This window comes from Ambystoma mexicanum, chromosome 12, assembly GCF_040938575.1.
Source record: "Ambystoma mexicanum isolate Mex_15411 chromosome 12, UKY_AmexF1_1, whole genome shotgun sequence".
In the NCBI taxonomy this organism is placed as follows: Eukaryota; Metazoa; Chordata; class Amphibia; order Caudata; family Ambystomatidae; genus Ambystoma; species Ambystoma mexicanum.
In genome coordinates, this window is record NC_090936.1 from 411,005,130 (window position 1) to 411,022,270 (window position 17,141).

The window sequence follows — 17,141 nt, forward strand, 5'->3', positions numbered from 1 at the left end:
CAAGCTGTGGGATACTGGTGCGTACCCACCACAATCTAAAGTTCTTAAAGCAGGAGCATTCTCAATTTGAAGAAGCTCTCCCCCCCTGCCCCCTCCACTTGCCAGCGGTGCAAGCTTACCAAACTAACCATTTGGGAATGAAGAGGTGGATACCACAGCAACGTAATTCTGGGATAATTGTGTTAAAATATTTTCTGCAATCACAATTCCTTAAAATGTACATAAGGGATTAATTTATAACATTCAAATTCTTACTTGTATGTGTGTCCTGAGATCTCATTTCGCACCATGACGCAATCAACATGCCACTTGGCCAGTAGTCCCGAATTGTCATGGCCAATCTGAACTGTTGTTAATTTCCCCAAATTCTGACGCTGAAAAAAAAAAAAAAAAAAGACATTAAAACACCTGAATAATCTATTCTGTTTCAGGCTGTTTTACCATATTAGTCACATTTAATGGATTTATTTGGGCTGAAAAAGACACTACAACGAGCAGGTTTCGAAGTGTGTGATCATGGTACCACCAAGAGTAAAAAAGAAAGGTATCTAAGCAAAAGAGCCTATGTCTAGAAAATAGTGGTTTGATAGTATAGCATACAGAATCTAGTAAATCACAAGGTAGATCTGGGAGAGACTTGTGGCGAACAAGCAGGACACTGACTATTGTGTGACAAGCACAGGGTTTTTATTTAAATTAAAAAGAAAACGCCCATCTAGTGCTGCCGCTTTGCGAGAAGTTCCCTACCTAATAAAACTTAACCCAAGGGTGCTTGTCAACGTCTCTAAATAAATAGTCCTGAATCCAAATCCTAGACGCCAATTGGCCCTACCATTATGAAGAAAAAACAACAAAAAAGGAGCCCGGAGCAATAGCCTCCGTCTTCAGCCTGGCCCAATCACTTGGATCTCTCTTCCCAATGTACAAAGTTCGGCAATGTTCCAAAACACAGTTCACAACCTCTCTGTAGGTTCTGTTGTCAAAAGGTAATATAGGTCGTACAGGTTTCCTCATCGTAAAGAAAATTAATGTTTCTCCCTTATACAATTTCGCCAGCTTTTTTGCAAGTTGGTTGAATCACTTCAGGTTCTCTTTCTCTACAGTTTTCTTCAATAAACTCTGTGCTTCTCGGACAAGTCCTCTGACCCTCTAACAGGTTTACTTTCTCTCTCTTGATGGGGCATCACCCCGTACAAGTTTGCTTGGTTCCTGCAATCCTGATGGCCCTCCCAGCCTCGAATGTTGCAGTTCCATTTGTTTCTCAGGACTACCCAAAGTCCTCCAGCTTTTATTTTGCCTTGTAGCAATTGGGTTTAAATACAGTGTGTGCCCACTTGCTCATCAGGCTCCTGTAACCTCACTGGCTTCCCCAGCCTTGACTATCAATGTTCATACCTCTCAATTGTGTTCCCTCCTCGGGAGTGTTCGATTCCTTTGTCGCTCGTCTCAGCAGCAAACGCACTTCTTGTGCAGAGTTTGGGGATCCGGGCTCCCCTCTGCAGTATGGTCTCGGCATGGGTTGTTGGGCCCAAGGCCCACCACGGCTTTCTTGTGGTCATGCCACTAGATGAGATGGATGCATCTCCATCTCTCTCGACCTTGGCTTCCCGGTCAGTCAGGACGCCAGCCTTCTAGTGTCTGGCTACCGAATAGTCCACTCTCCACGCCACCACAAGCTCAGTGGCTTAGTGTGGGCTCCAAACCTCTAGGACGTCTTCTCGCCAGAGGCTCGCCTCTGCGTAGGACTCACTCTCCGTCCTGTGTAGGAGTTTCTCTCTGAAGCAAAGTTCCTCTTGATTTTAAACACGTCATCACAAACACAAGGGGTGTATCGTTCACTGCCTTTAGCGTTCAGGCAGATCAAGCGTTACCTGATGCCTAAGATATAGAAGAAATGTCACTGTTTGGTGGGTGGTTTCAAAACAAAAGTACCAGTTTATCCATTTCCCATATAGGCAGATAACATATGTTGGACCGGGAGTTCCTTATCAGAATGGGAGTCCTTGTCCCCGAGAGCTAAGTCACTCCCAGTGAAGACCCACTTACCCAGACCCCTAGGGATGGTCTTGAGGAGCTGGTTTATCCCCCTAACCTGAAAAGGGGTGGCTCCATTTGGGGGAGAAGGGACCAATTGACCAGATTCATCACAGACTACATCAGACATTGTAAGTAACGGACAATCGCGATGGATGCTCAAAGTACAGCAATTTGGTTACAACTGCCTCAAAGAGGATGTACTACAAATAATCTGAAGCTAAGAGCATATTTGATAGGGTCAAAACTGACTTTGTTCTCCATCACGGTTATCTTCCCTTTTTTGGATTATTCACCCCGAAATATGTATGTAGACCATCAAAGACATCTTGAATTTTACACTAACCTAACCCATACCCCCCACCCCCATCTCTTCCAAATCTGCTAGGGATCCTGGAGAATATGCAAAGGGCAGTGCAGTGGAGTATAAATCACAGTAACACAACAATGCTTAACCTTTTTGTTCCAGTACTAAATCATTTAAAACGGAATTCTAGTCTTCTTTTCCACCCCTTGAATGTTCATTTCCGCTGCCCTGGCCAAAGAGCCATCAAGGCTGCCAAACTCTGGAACACTATACCACCTACCATGAGAAATCTTACGTCACTGAACCTGTTTAAACAAAAGGCTAAGCATTGGCTAGTCACCACACATAATTAATTGTCCTCTTGAACAAGCGAATCACCACGACTTTATGTTTGCTTAAATATGCTTGACTAAATCTGCACTGATCTTGTACCCTACTGCTCCTGCGTATGCATATGTCTGACTGTATCATCAACTGTAATTCCTCATGTAGCTATGTTTGAAGATAGTTTTGCAAAGGTAGCGGGCGCCCCTCTCTCGAAAGAACAGACTTGATAACCTGTTCAGTGGTTATTAACCACTTGAGAGTTCGCAGCCACTGCTTTTACTCACTGTTTGAAGATAGGCGCCTGGTTGCAAATAAATACAATTTGTAATAGTTTAATCACATGTTATTTTTTCCCCCAATACTTCCAAGTGCCTAGATATTTGCCCGACTTTAAGGTATGATTAATCAGTGCATGTAATAAGGCTATTCATAGGCTTTTAACTGCGTCCACAGCAAATGTGCACCGATATGGGGCAGGCAGTGCAAAAGAGCCTTGCCATTAACGTGTGCTGGTGGAAGTGCAAATCTCAAGGCAAGGCTGCAATTGCCACTAACCGCCACTTGTTCAAGACCCATTTTATCCACTGCACTTTTCCTACTGTCTCTGCAGGCAAGACTGGTGGTTGCATCAGACTAAAGTCTGAAAACACTAAAACTCTTCAATTCCACAACACAATGCCCTGTGTTCAAAAACATTTTTGTAATATTAGATAGACATTTAGCAGACTATCGAACACTAACCTTTAGATAGACCAAGTCAATTGATTTCTATTGGTCCAGTATAACTGCAACTTTCTCAAAGAAGACAGTATATTTTTTAAGGGGATTATTGAGATCCCTTCTTAATTTCTATGTATGTTAACTTTTTCTGGTGAGCTGGCTAAACCTAACCAGGAAAATACAACTTTTATATCATCTTAAAAGCTAGTAAATGGTCTACCTTTCTTTTTCAAGGACAAAGTGGGGACTATTTAACATGATCTGTGCACAGAACAAAATGTCAGAAACCCAATAATATTGGACACAACACTGAAGATGTCGGTTAGCATGTTCAAACCCACTACTGGCACAGTTGGGAAATAATTCTGCTATCGTACCACATCTCAAGAAAGCCAGTCCACACCCTTCATTCATGTGGAATCAACGCCCAATTAACTTTCATTAAAGCAAAACATATAAAGAATTGTTACCCTTCAACTCCATGCCCACAATGAATAACCATCTTTTCCATTAAACGTATTCTGGTCTTATGGCTACTAAAAATACCATATCAACCTTCCTGAAAATTAAAGAGGAAATCCTCAAGGTTCTGAATAGCAATCTGTGGTCCTGGTCCTCGTGGATAATGTTGCAGCTATAGCTACAACCCTGTAGCTCAACAGATTCTGATCCACAGGCTAAATGCCAACAATGTAATTAAGGGGCAGAGCATTTGACAAGCTTTAATCATTTCTCCAAGATCCACCAGCCTAGGTTAAAATTGGTCTTTTCACTTTGGATGGTATCATGGAATCCCTCAGGGGTCTTCACAATCATCTTGCTGATATGAAGCCCTGGGCATTTCTAAGATACATGCCATGTGCCATTCTAACTAAATGCAGCAATTCGCAGTTGTGATCAGATTAGAGAAGGAGGGTAGAAACCAAAACAAACAAGTTGAACAGAAAAATCATAAAATGTGTGCAGCACAGTCCCCTTTCATTACATAGCGCTAAAATTTAACTTATCGGCAGACTGTTGAGCAGTGGCTCTCATCCCCACCAATACAGTTGAAAGTGCTCCTAGAGGCACGCCCCTGCATGCTCACATCAGAAAAAAAAACAACCCACTAGGGAAAAATGCCCAAGTCACCACTTGCAAGGATAAAAAGGATAAAAAGTATTCATTTCTACAAAACAGAAGTGCAACAGCAAAGAACTTTGCTGCCGCCGAACATTCTGAGCTCCGTAGACATGTGTGCAGCAAGTTATAAGTACAAACGACATGAATGATGACATAATGACATACAGCACAATTCTACAACACTAAATGGAGGAGACCTATACATGTAGCCCCTGTTAATATGGGGTGCCAGGCCATTGATCCATCTTCATCTATCTTCGTCCACGTGGGTGCTTCTGGGCTCGTCATCCGCAGTGAGGTTTGCCTAACAATTCATTAGCTACTTGGAAAAACAATGTTATTTTATCGTTGTAACAGTGCACCTGGCAGGCACAGAGGTGGTACAAACAAGGTATTACTTCCTTCTCGTAGTATGTCCAGTTGCTGCACTGTAAGCAGGGATATTAGATGTCAGTTCCTATGCCCTGTGGAATAATAAACGCGCCTGTTCCTTTCCCGAAAGGCGATGCACCTTATCCTCTCTCAGGCTGCTAATGCTGCTTACAGCTTTGTCTCCTCCTCCATAAGCTATTAATAACAGTTACAGTCCACTTTGATCTAACTATCTCCTTCCCCACTGTACCTGAAGTGCCTCAGCCAGTGGAACCAACATCTAATAACCATGCTTACCGTGCAGCAACTGCACCTACTACAAGAAGGAAGCAATACAGATTACATCTCTGCACCATTAGTTGATGTTCTTAAAAAAATTCAGCCTCACACACAAAGAAATTAAAGATTCACCATGCTAAATAGTATGCAATCGGAGAAGAGCCCTTCAACATCTATTATTATTTATCATCTTCTCTGTGTGCTGAAGACGGTTTAAAGGGCCTACATTCTACAAGGAATTGATGCGTTAATACTGTTCCCCCTTTAATCCAGAAACACACCAACTGTTGACACTGTTGACACTAATAGTGGACTGCTGTTTAAACTTAATACAAATGGCTCTCTCACGTGTGTTACTAACAGCACCAAAAATGAAGTCATACATCATTATCGGATGCATGCGATATTGGAATACATCTTTGTTATTGGTCTCATTTGTATTTCATAATCTTTTGTACTATGAAATATATTCAACTTTATGCGGTTTTTAAACAAGTCTATTTGAATAAAATTTGTTTTAAGTGATCCTGACCCCATGTATCTGCTGAGTACCAAACAGTAGGTGTATACTGAACACACTTATTCTGACCTCCTTTTTGTGTGTAAAGGCACAGAGATGGGCCTGGGGGGATAACCAAGGTCACGCTAACCCACACACTTCACTCACTCACTCCCAGTCAGCAACTTCTATGGTCTTCCACCTTTTAGGCTATAATTTGAAACCACCCTGCATCTCGCTGCACAAATCACGCGACCCAAGTGTGAAGGTAAGATAGCCTTGCTCTCTGATCTTATTGATCAATCGAGGGGTGTAACAGTTTTATGGTCTGGGTTTGGATGGCACGGTGGTATGTGGGGGGGGGGGGGGTCTTAGGATAAAAGCCCTGTAAAGCTGTATTTCTCGTGCGAGGGCGGTTGGGGGCAGGGGGCAGGCGAGCAGGAGGGCCTGCTATCTGTTCTGTGGCGTTTGCTCCCTTTTCATGACCTTGCAGAGCACATTGTTCCCAGAGCACAAAGGCCTGTAACTTCTAAAACAATTAAGGGTTTATGAATCTCTGAGACCTAACCAGAGTGGGGGCGATGTCCGTGCCCAGGCAGGGGATCTAATGCTAACCCATTAAGTGCGCTTCGCTGTGCTTGGGCCTGCGTTGCAACATGGCAGTCACTAACTAAGATGGCGGTCACACTCGCATCTACCATGTAGCCTCTAATGCATGCACTACCATGATTGTGCATCCTCATTCGTGTGCACCGCATACTCCCTAGATGTGCTCTCTAGCGTCCGTTCGGTATCGCCTAGGGGGCTGGGAAGACCCCATCTCCTTCCCAACATTCCCCCCTTTCGTTAATCCCAAATTAACAAACTCCCCTGCAGCGTCATCTGTATCGAAGTCCCAATATCTGTTCTACTGCCCCCTCCACACCCTGTCCAATCTTTCGCTTCCGGATATGGTGGTGACCGCTCCTTAGGAACGCATGCTCTGCAGACATCCTGTAAAGTAGCTCCAGACCGGGCATATTCCTCAGGGGTACAGGTCATGTAAATGCATCCCCCATCTCCAGCCAAATCGACCCAGTGTTCAGTATAATTCTCAGGATCCGGGGGTTGTGGGGATGTAAGCGATGTTCAATCTGTACCATATAGGGCTTGCTTGGGTCCCTTGTCTGGGCATCGCTCTCTTTGGTGCTGTGAGGTGTTTTGGATGATACCCCAATAGAAAAATAGAAACCCTATCATCATTGCGCTATTAGGCACTGCTTTGGCACAACATATCAGAGACCAATTTGGCAGGTGCAAAGGAAGACCAACACGAAGATGACAGGCACTAACATCTTCGCTATCGCCCACATCCAGGATGGTTAACAGGAAAAAATGGGTGTCAAACCAGTCCTCACTTCATATGTCAGCTTCTATCTTCATGCGCCCTCTAAGTCGTGTACCATTCCTATTTATGAAAGGGAGCCATTTTCTGCATCTTTGGGAGTCACAAAGGTGCAAGGTGAGTCCCCGATATTTTTGCACACACCTCCTTCCATTGCTGTGAGTAGGTCAAGTACGTACCTGTTCTGCATGGTCATCAATCTCAGGGCACGCAATTCCACCTTTATAACGTTGAACCCTTGTTCAGTGTCATTTGCAGACTGCATCTGCTCTGAGCATACTATTTGCAGTCATTTGGTGTTGGCTGCTGCTTGCACACCAGGTAGCAACAGTGAGGCGAAGAATGTCTGCCTTGCTGAAAAGTCCATACCCATCGGGTATTTCATTGAACAGTTCAGAGGAGTCTTTGGATAGGTAGTTAGCTCTTTTCTTCCTCCAAAAATGTTCATATTTCTCTTTCCCTGGGAGGATGCAAAATTCTGGTGCTGGCAACAGGTTTGTTTGTTCTTCAGAAGTAGGAAAGGCGGTCAGGGCAAAAGCAGTTGTTGCCCCCCCCACCTTACAAATGTTCATATGGGATCACGAGTAAGGCAGAGTGCAGCGTTGCTAGCAAACAGTAGTCCCTCCATGATGGTGGGAGGTGCAAGTACGCTTGCTGGCCACACACCCAATAGTAATCCATCACTGCGGCTGCGCCTTTGAGATCGGGAATAAGCATTGTCTTGTTGCATGTTTGTTGTCCCCCACAAAGGTAGTTGCGGCACTATAAACGCAAAGTTCATAAGTTTCTTTTCAGTGCACTTTCACTGGTTTCTTCATTGCTTCAATCCATGTTAGTTTTGTGATATGCTCAGTCCAGAATGATGCGCAGGTTGCTTCCACTCAAGCCAGGTTCCCTTCTTCATATCGTATTAGACCCTCCACCATGGAGCCGATTGTAGTATCTTGCCATTTGTTGTTCACATATTCAAGTCTTTGTATTACTAGTTATGGTTGTTTTAGGCACTGGTTGCTTTTCGAATGGCTTTTGCATTGTAGAAGATTAGGCTCAACAAATTTGATTCTCACGTTGTGTGCCTGCAAGGTGCCCTTGAGCATATATAGCACTGTGCCTCTAGAATTGGTCATTCTTGTGGCATTAAGACCTTGGGGGCCCCTGGCGCATGCAGTATCAATTGAACACACGCAACTGCTGCCATTCACTTTCTCTCCACACAGAACTCATATCTACAAGGCCAATTAGGCTACCCTACGCCAACATGCTCTGTGTGCAGATGGTAAGAAGAATTAGAGCAGGTGGCTCCAGCTTCACCTAACTAGCACCATAACATTGGAATGCCCTCCCTCCCTCTATACGAGGCAAGGCCTCCCTCATGACATTTCGCAAAGCCATGAAAACAGTGTTCTTCACCCAAAACACGCCACTATCTACAGCCATAATCTACCTGCTCACCACATAAATATGATCCCACATAGATGTTATTCACCTATGTTCATATGTATATTGTATGTATCCTAATGTATACTTGCTCCTTTTGCTCAATGTACAACTGTTTCTCCCCATGTGCCCTCTCCCTGTAACTAAGCTCCCCTCGTAACAGTGCCTCAATGCCAAAGGGCTGCTGTGCGCTATACAAATGTAATAAATATTCATATATCAACTATTGGACAATTCTGGGTGACGCACATATTTTATGGCGTTGAGACCAAGCATGTGGTAGGAGTCATATTTTGCCCTTCATTCTGGTCCCTTTGTATGTTTGGGTCCACCTGTATATCCATTAATAATACTATCGACATTAGTAACACTTGTATTAAGAAAGACATTAGGGAATCTTGAAAACAGTAGGGACTTAGTAATATATTCTAACAATCTACTGTGAGATGGTGCATTTGTATCATCAACAGAATTGTTATTGTGTTGAGGCTCAATGTTGTGCAATAGGGAAGGTAAATACCCAGTTTCATTTGTGTATCCATTTGATATATTATATAAAGTGAAGTTTTGATTGCCGCACCTGCCCCCCCCTTTTATATGGGGGCCCCATATAAAAGAGCTGCTAGATAAATTCCTTATATAAACATCGATATTGCAAAAAACCCACAATAAAACGCATAGCACACATGTATGAATAAGAAAACCTATATATAATGTACAAAGAGAAAGCAGCATGGGTTGGAGCAGGTAGAAGCTGGAATGCCGTCATGATCACCTCAAGGGTTAAGGGGTTGGGACCAGGTATGCAGGCTAGCAAGGGTTCCTTGTGCAGATATGTGGGGCCTAGATGGTTACTAGCATGGCAGGCCAGGCATTCTTCACACTCCTCAGCATCAGATTCACAGTGGGCCCCCATAGAGATCTAATGATTAAATGGTTCCCTTAAGATGTCCGCCTTGCAGCTCACAGACTGAATAGCACTAGAGAACTAGTAGTTGGGCATGGAGGACTATATAAGCTCCGCCGGCGCCGTAGCACGTGCTTTGCGTTTGTTCCGCTGACATCGGTGCAACGCTTACCGGTGCTTTGCTCACAGACCTGTAAAAGCAAGAGAAAAGTCATGTTATGAACTTATCGAGTTACCAGTAAATCCACAGACAAAAGATTATACGTACCTGACAAGAATTTCCGCAGCAGCAGTCTTCCAGCAGGTGGAACCTTCCTCCGAATTCCGCGTGGCAGTCTGAAACCTGCTTCTTCAGCCACGGCTTCACCGCGGATCCTCCGACCTCTGTTTAACCTGTAAAACAAGGTATTCTAGTTAAAGACATTTAACATTAGTTTGCGTGTGAAAATAGACTAAGTGCTTACTTACCACAAACTCCTACATACCTTTCCGAGCATTCCAAACGCTTGGCCTCGCAGCTAGAATCTGCAGCTTGGTCACAAAGCCACGTATCACTGAACGCCTTATATTTTACGTGCGCAGCCTTACCTTAGGAGCAAGACTTTCCTTCGACGACGCACGTGCTTCCTCACGTGTGATTCTTTCCTCCTCGAACCTGCAAGAGAAAAAGAGATTTAGACTTTCACAAAGAGAAGCATTCTCTCCAGTTAATATTTTCCCTCAGTGGCTTCAACACCAAAACGGACTACAGCAAAAGCTCCGAAAAATCAAGACCAGTCTGGAGTATTCTTGTGCCTCATTACCAACGCACCCCTGCACGACAGCAGTACGGAAAGCTCCCCCAACCAAAAAAAAAAAAAAAAAAATCACAGGAGAGAAGGGAAAATGGGGCATCCGGATTATCATAAGTGCACACAGCAGGTGGGGGTAGAGCCATAGTATAGTGACCCCCATTAGGTTCATAACATGTTCCTTTTTTCTCTATTTGACGACAGGGGGAACTCCTTTTCATCCAGCATTTGCAGGCCACTGCGTATTCAGGCAACTTACGCTCCTGCAGAGATAAGGTAAGCATTACAAATGCTGATACTACAATGGTAGGTGAGGTAGATTAAAAGTATACATTTTTCAGGGTACCCGGGTAATAACCGGGGAATGCTCTCCAAATGTCAGACAGGTGGATCCAATAACGCAGTTCTTTGACTGCAAGAGGAGTAGAAAACACTACCTTGCAGGGTCCATTGAACCTGGGGTTGTTCCACTTGCAGACAAAGGTCCGTACGTAGATGAGTTCTCCTGGCAGCAGCGGTTGAGTGGATGGGAATCAGTTGCTGTGCAGCACCTGGTATGTCTTCTGATCGGGGTGGCAAGATCCTTCAGGAAACACATTTAATGGCCCATGTTAGGGTTGTCAAGTAATATTTAAATTCGTCTCCTATAATAGCTGCTGGCCTATGGGAATCTGACACCCTTCTAGTAGGGGACAAGGGCGTATGCATACAGCGACCAGTAACCACCTCATGGGGTGATAAATGGTGGTCCTTGCATGGGTGTTCACGCAAACTAAATAGTGCCAAGGGTAGTAAGCAGTGCACCCGGTTTAAGAGGGCTGTTTATTCTCTACACAACGCTGTTGGCCTGGTGGTGATAAATTATGCACATCCAATGTTTAATGCCAAGTAATGCAGTGATCTCTTTAAATACCTCATTGGAAAATTGTGTGCCATTATCCAACCTGAACACATTGCATACTCCCCATCGAGGGGAAAAGCTAGTGGACCAGAAATGTGGCTGTGCATTTGGCATCCGGGTGTGCACAAAGTCCTGCCTCCACCCATCGTGAGAAGGGGCAAACGACAATGATCAAATATCGGGACCCATTGCATCGCACTCCCATGTCCGCCTAGTTGATGTGCAACTCGCGGAATAGCCCAATAGGGCAGGGCAGAGTGCCTATCAGTGTTCGGAAAGCCATGCCTGTGTCCTCTGACACGTGGGTGCAGTGAATAATAATGTTGGTCAAATGTTCCCAGAGGTTTCAAATAAACCAATTTTCCAGGATGTCAGCAGCAATGTTGTGTTTTGAGCTGTGGGGGGGTGATGAAGCTGATCATATGCTACTGCTAGTAGTTCATGTGGCATTCCTGTCTCCATAATAAATCACTAGGGGACTGTTTGTACCCTCTGCTGACCCAGAGCTCCTCCTCTTCCGGGGATCCCCCTGTAATCCGGTGACCCATGTTATATGCAATGCATTGTACGAAAGAGGTTGCTGTTCAGCGGTGGGTGTTGTTACAACATATTTAGCTGGTGTGGGCACTGGGAAATATGTTGCAATTTTGAACACTTTGTCTGCGGCCTTCCAGAGTGACACTTATTATTGTTAGTAGGGGCAGCGCACTTGACAACCACCACTACAGAAGGTTATGAAAGCACAAAAATAAGTCTGTCCATTAGCGCAGCATGCTGTACTGGGGACCCGTCCGCCCTACTAAAGCCCCTCTTCTTCCACCGTGAGAGACTGTTGTGCACTGCCATAGTGACGTACGCTGAATCTGAATAAATGGTCACTTGGCATCCCTGTGATGCTTGCAGTACCTCAAAGTGCTATGAACTCTACTGCTTGAGCAGAATAATGCACTGGTAGTCTCTTTTGGATCAATGTTTCATATTTGCCAGCTACTAGGCGCTCCACTGCTGCGCTTGTTTTTCTCATACCCGTGTCCTGGTCAATTGTCGCTCACCAGTCAATGAAAAAGACCCCTGCCCCCTCGAGTGGGCGGTCTTTCTTCGGGAATGTCCTCCTCTTCCTCCTCGTACGCAACGCATTCATGTCTGGCCAAGTCCTCATCAGTGCACATTTCGGTCAGAAATGTGGCAGGGTTTACTGTTTTGCACCGTACAATATCAATATTTGAGCTGGAGAGAATAACCTCATATGCTGATGCTCTCTGGGTAGTCAATATACATTTTGACCTTTCCAAAATGGCAGAGAATGCATTGAGCGTGACGGAGCAACCCATTACAATGGTTGAACTTCTCAATCGCAAATGAAGCAGCCGCAGGTACTTGTTAACATGCAAACTGCCCCTGTATCATTGAGTCTAGCATGCCGCTGTAATAGGTCAATGGCCTGTGGCCCATAGTGCTTTTCTGTGTCAACAACGCAGTCATGAGTTGGCCATTCGTGTGTGAGAATAGGTCAAATTCCTGTGTGTAATCTGTGGTAGCTAACACAGGGGCTGTTGATATCACCTCCTTGAGGTCATCTAAGTTTTGTAACATTTCTTCTGTCAACACCATTGTATTGTCAGTCTTGTGTGTCTCCTTGAGGCCCTGTAAGAGCGGCCTGGTATATGATGCATAGAGTCAAGGATCCATGTCCTGCAGTAATTACACAGCCCTAGGAATTTTTGCATTTCTTTCACTGCCTTAGGCTGTGGAGTGGAGCGGTCAGGTATCATTCTTTTACCATGGACTGATTAACTGCCCTAGATACAACAATTCCTGCAGGCAGTACTACAGTTTAGCTTTGTCAACATTGTACCCTGCGGGCCAGGAGCTGCAGAAGTGTAATGGAATCCTGTCTGCAATGTTGCTCATTGTCGTTGTACATCATCCACGTACTAGATGATCGTGCTCAACACCTGGATATTTCCCACATCTGCATGGAGAATTCTTTTGAAAATGCTGGGGCTCTCACAGTACCCTTCAGGTAATCTCGTGTGTTTGAACCTCCTCTCCCCCATGTCTAAAGGCAGTGAGATACTGCGAGTCTGGATGTAATGGTATTGAGAAAAATGCGTTTGAGGTCCACTACTGTGAAGCGTCGACTCTTTGGGGATGCTACAATAGATTGTGGCAGAGTTGGCAACCACAGAAAACTCCTGCTGTATCATATCATTAAGGGGCGCTAATCCTGTATCATTCTGCCCCGTTGCCTTTTTCACAGGGTAGATGGCCATTTTGCATTGGGAAGTAGATGGTACTATTATTCCTTGGTTGAGTAGGGCATTGAATGTATCCCTAGTTCCCTCTTCGCCTCTCTGGAGAGTGGATACTGTTTCCCTCGGAGCAGTACTGTTCCTGGTTTCAGTGTTATGAGTACTGCGATCACTCCCTTAACGAGCCCTACATCATGTGGATTAGCAGTTTAGAGCCTTTCAGGCACCTGCTCCAAATCTGCCTCAAGGGGGCCGGGGCCGCAAGTGCCATCAGGGGACATTGGACCTTTCAGGACTGTACCATTATTTCACAGGGGATACAAATTGCCAACATTATCTCACCGTCGTCTGGCCCGTCTTCAAACAATATACAATGGGGTCAATGCAAAACACTGTACGCCACTTGCACCCATCCTGGTCAGTTCCTATCACAACAATTCTCTTCTGAGAAACCACCAGACCTTGCAAGTCTGGAGACAGTATTGTGCCTGCCGTCAACTCGGGGGAAACCATAGGACGGATATGAAGTCTGTGGGCACTCGCCAACAACCTTTGCCAATCTGATGCACCACCTCTACAAGCACGGTTATTCCATACACGAACATGTCTGGGTCCACAGGAATCCCGCAAATCACCACCTCTCCTCCCATTGCATGAATTATCACCATCACCCTTATGGTGGCCATCCCTGGTGTGGCACAAGCTATGCCACTCTCTGTGAAGGAAACAGTCATGTTGAGTTTTCTGAGCAGGTCGCAGCCCTCCAAGTTCACTGGAGAGCTTTCAGAGTATATTAGGGGGGCCTGCACCACCTTCCCCACTATTTTAATGTCAGTCTCTTCAGTGTATGGAACCGTGGAGACAGCCCCAGAGAAGCCCTACGTGCCAAGAGTTTTGCCTGAGAGCGGGAAATCTCCCTCACTGATGCATGATTTTGTGGCACCTGTGTCAACCATAAAAATGAAGTGTTTGTTTCCTATCTCTGTACCCACCAAGGGGTCCTAGTCAGGGCAGACAGTCATCGATAGAACTGGGCATGCAAGATTTATCTGTGGGCTGTCCTAGTCGGGGTATGTGTTCGTTCCAGCAGAACGTAAAAGGGTTCCCCCACTATACAGCCCCCCGGTAGGGTACTACAGTGTTATTAGGTACTGCATCATTTGCGGGCATGTGTCCTCCATGTAAAGCGGAGATGGGGGTGCATTTGCGTGTGTGTTGTGTTTGTGAACCCTGTAGGCCGAGGGTGTAACTGTACACTTGATGTATCACATATGGTATAGAAGTTGGTATTTTTAGTTGCCCTTGTTGCTGGGGCGGTGGGTAATAGTTGCTGTATGAGCTAGATCCCACCCCTGCCCTGCTCCTCCATTCTCTTGTAAAATGTCCCAATTTCCCCCAGCTCCAACTCAGCGAGGGCCCCATACAACTCCCTTGTGGTCACATCCCTCCAACACCGCCAAATCCCTCCATTCCCCCTCTGAACCCATCTTTTCCCCTCTGCTGACCTTGTTGCCACTCTGTGCCAGTGTGTTGGGGCCCCCTCCCCACGGTCCTGGTCGTCTTCCCCCTGGCCAAGACACTGCTATACTGACATCTCCAGGTGCTTGCATGCTCCCTGTTGTCTCTGTCAGTGCAGGTATTGACCGCTCCCTCTACAGTTATTTTAGCTAACTTTCTCTGTATCGGTTTCACTTTGTCTGCCTGCAGCCACTGCGCTGTTTCCTTTTCACGTTCTTTTATACGTTTGCAGTGATGCATTAGTGTCTGAATTTCCGCCCACCCTTTCGCTTCAATACCCACTATTTTATCTAATGCCTTCTGCACTTCCGTCGGTAAGCCCCTTTTAATAACAAAATAAAAAAGGAGCAACTGATCGGTCCCACTGGTCCTGTCTCCGCCCTCCACATCTCCTGGACCTTAATAATGTACTGTGAGGAGTCGTCATCATCATCGACCATAGTGTATTGCATGATGGATTGTAAGTCTGGGGTATCAGGGTACATCCGCCGAAGCGCGTCCCACACCAGCCTGATCTCCCACAATAGCCACCAACAAGCTTTTCATATCACTGACGCCCACTGTCCGTTTCTCGAATGCGCATATCGACCTCCCCGCCGCAGCTGTTAAAAGCAGGAGCACTTTAATCAAATTATTTTTATCCATTTGTGCCCAAGGGACATACTGCACCCTACCCACGGCCTTATCCACGCCTTGGTGTATCTGGGGCATTTGCAAGCCCGTTCTCTTCCCCTCCTTCCTCCACCCATCTTTCCCCGGATCCATCTCTGGACCTCGATTGCACCTCACTGTCCTGTAACCTGCACTGCCTGCTGCGTTCCCTCACCTTCCTTCTTCTCAATATGCACATTCTTAATTGCTGTACTGTCCAATCTAAACAAAATGTACCCAGCCCTCCATTCATCTAACCCACTTCCCTTCGCTCTGTGCTGTTCATAGCCCTGCCAACTCTACCAGTGTGGATTCTAGTCCCTCCTCTAACTCCTTCTGCCCTTTGCAATCTTGGGGTGGGGTGGTTACTGGGGTGGGTATGTATAGGGTGGCAGGGCTGTGGAGGTTGGGTTAGTGTACCCCCCTGTTGCTGGGTGAGCTGCCATTAGATATATTCCCTTATATTCTGCCTGTGAGCCACCCCCTCTGCCGGTGTATCCCCTTCACGGATATTTCGTGTCGCTCCCCCATTGGGGTCTTCCACATCCTCAACCATTTTCCTTAACTCTAAAAGGTCCCTTCGGTTCTGCAGCTGCTTGCCTTCATATTTAGCTACTAAGAATGTAGTCATATGTTCCAAAATTCCCTTATTATGTGTGCCCTGCTCTGGCCATGAGCAGGGCACCCCGCCCCTTCATGTTTCTACCACCTAGTGCTTATGGGATTTCTCTAGCTTCGCCCCGTACAAGGGCAAGGGCTTGTATATATATTCGTGAGGCGTCTCTTCTCCCATTATAGCAATGTGCACGCTCTAAAAACGCCCTACGCTTCCGATCACGTGCCGCACATGCTGCAATTGCCAGTCAAAAAAATCAGTCCATTGTCCCCTTCTCCCTGTCAGCCCAAGTCAATTTCCCTCCCCTCCCATTCACACACACCTAATTTCACACTCCACTCATTCCAAAAAACACTATTAACAACACCCCTCCTCAGGCTTTCACCGTATTACCAGGCAATTTCAAGTGCATAAAGGGAGGAAGTCCTGGCAGGAGAGTATACCAGGCAGCCACAAGGGTGAAGATACAAGAAGCCTTGGCAGGAGAGTACACAGTGCAATTTATAAATATATGGAACCAAGAGGTCCCAAGCAAGGATATTAGGACTGAGGGTCAGACAAACAGGAGCAAGATCCTGGCCACAGAACTTTGAGTGAATGAAACTTTAGAATTGAGTGCGAGTAGTAGTACCACTGTGGGCCCAACACAACACAAGGAATTGTCACATAAAGAACTGTTTGTGATCAAGACCAATCCAGGGGAAGGAAGGAACCCTTTGGAAAAAGGACTCTTTATCACTGAAGAACGTTTCAGTTGGACCTACTTATATTTTCTTTGCAAACAATTTCAAAAAGGCATCAAAGGTTAAAGACATTTCCCTTTCCACTTTCTTTTGTTTAGTTTAGTTTATAGTGTGAGGGTCAGAGTAGAACTTTTAGACACAAAGAAAGCTTAATTTTGACATCCTGACAGACTGATCCTTAGTTTTGGTTTAGGTAGAGAAGAACAAGTTACTTTCTTACCTGGTAACGTTCTTTCGATGGGATGGTCCGACGACGTATTCCATATCTATGACAGTAATCA

At 45.5% G+C, this 17,141-nt stretch overlaps 1 protein-coding gene across 6 annotated transcripts in view; it reads right to left on the reverse strand.

Moving 5' to 3' along the window:
* DENND5B (DENN domain containing 5B) overlaps window positions 1-17,141 on the reverse strand; it is a 1,683,961-nt gene that overhangs the window by 454,177 nt on the left and 1,212,643 nt on the right. For all 6 annotated transcript variants that reach the window (XM_069628551.1, XM_069628550.1, XM_069628552.1 and 3 more), the window contains one exon: window positions 256-374. In XM_069628551.1, coding sequence (XP_069484652.1) covers window positions 256-374 — 119 coding nt within the window. The remainder of the gene's footprint in view (window positions 1-255; window positions 375-17,141) is intronic.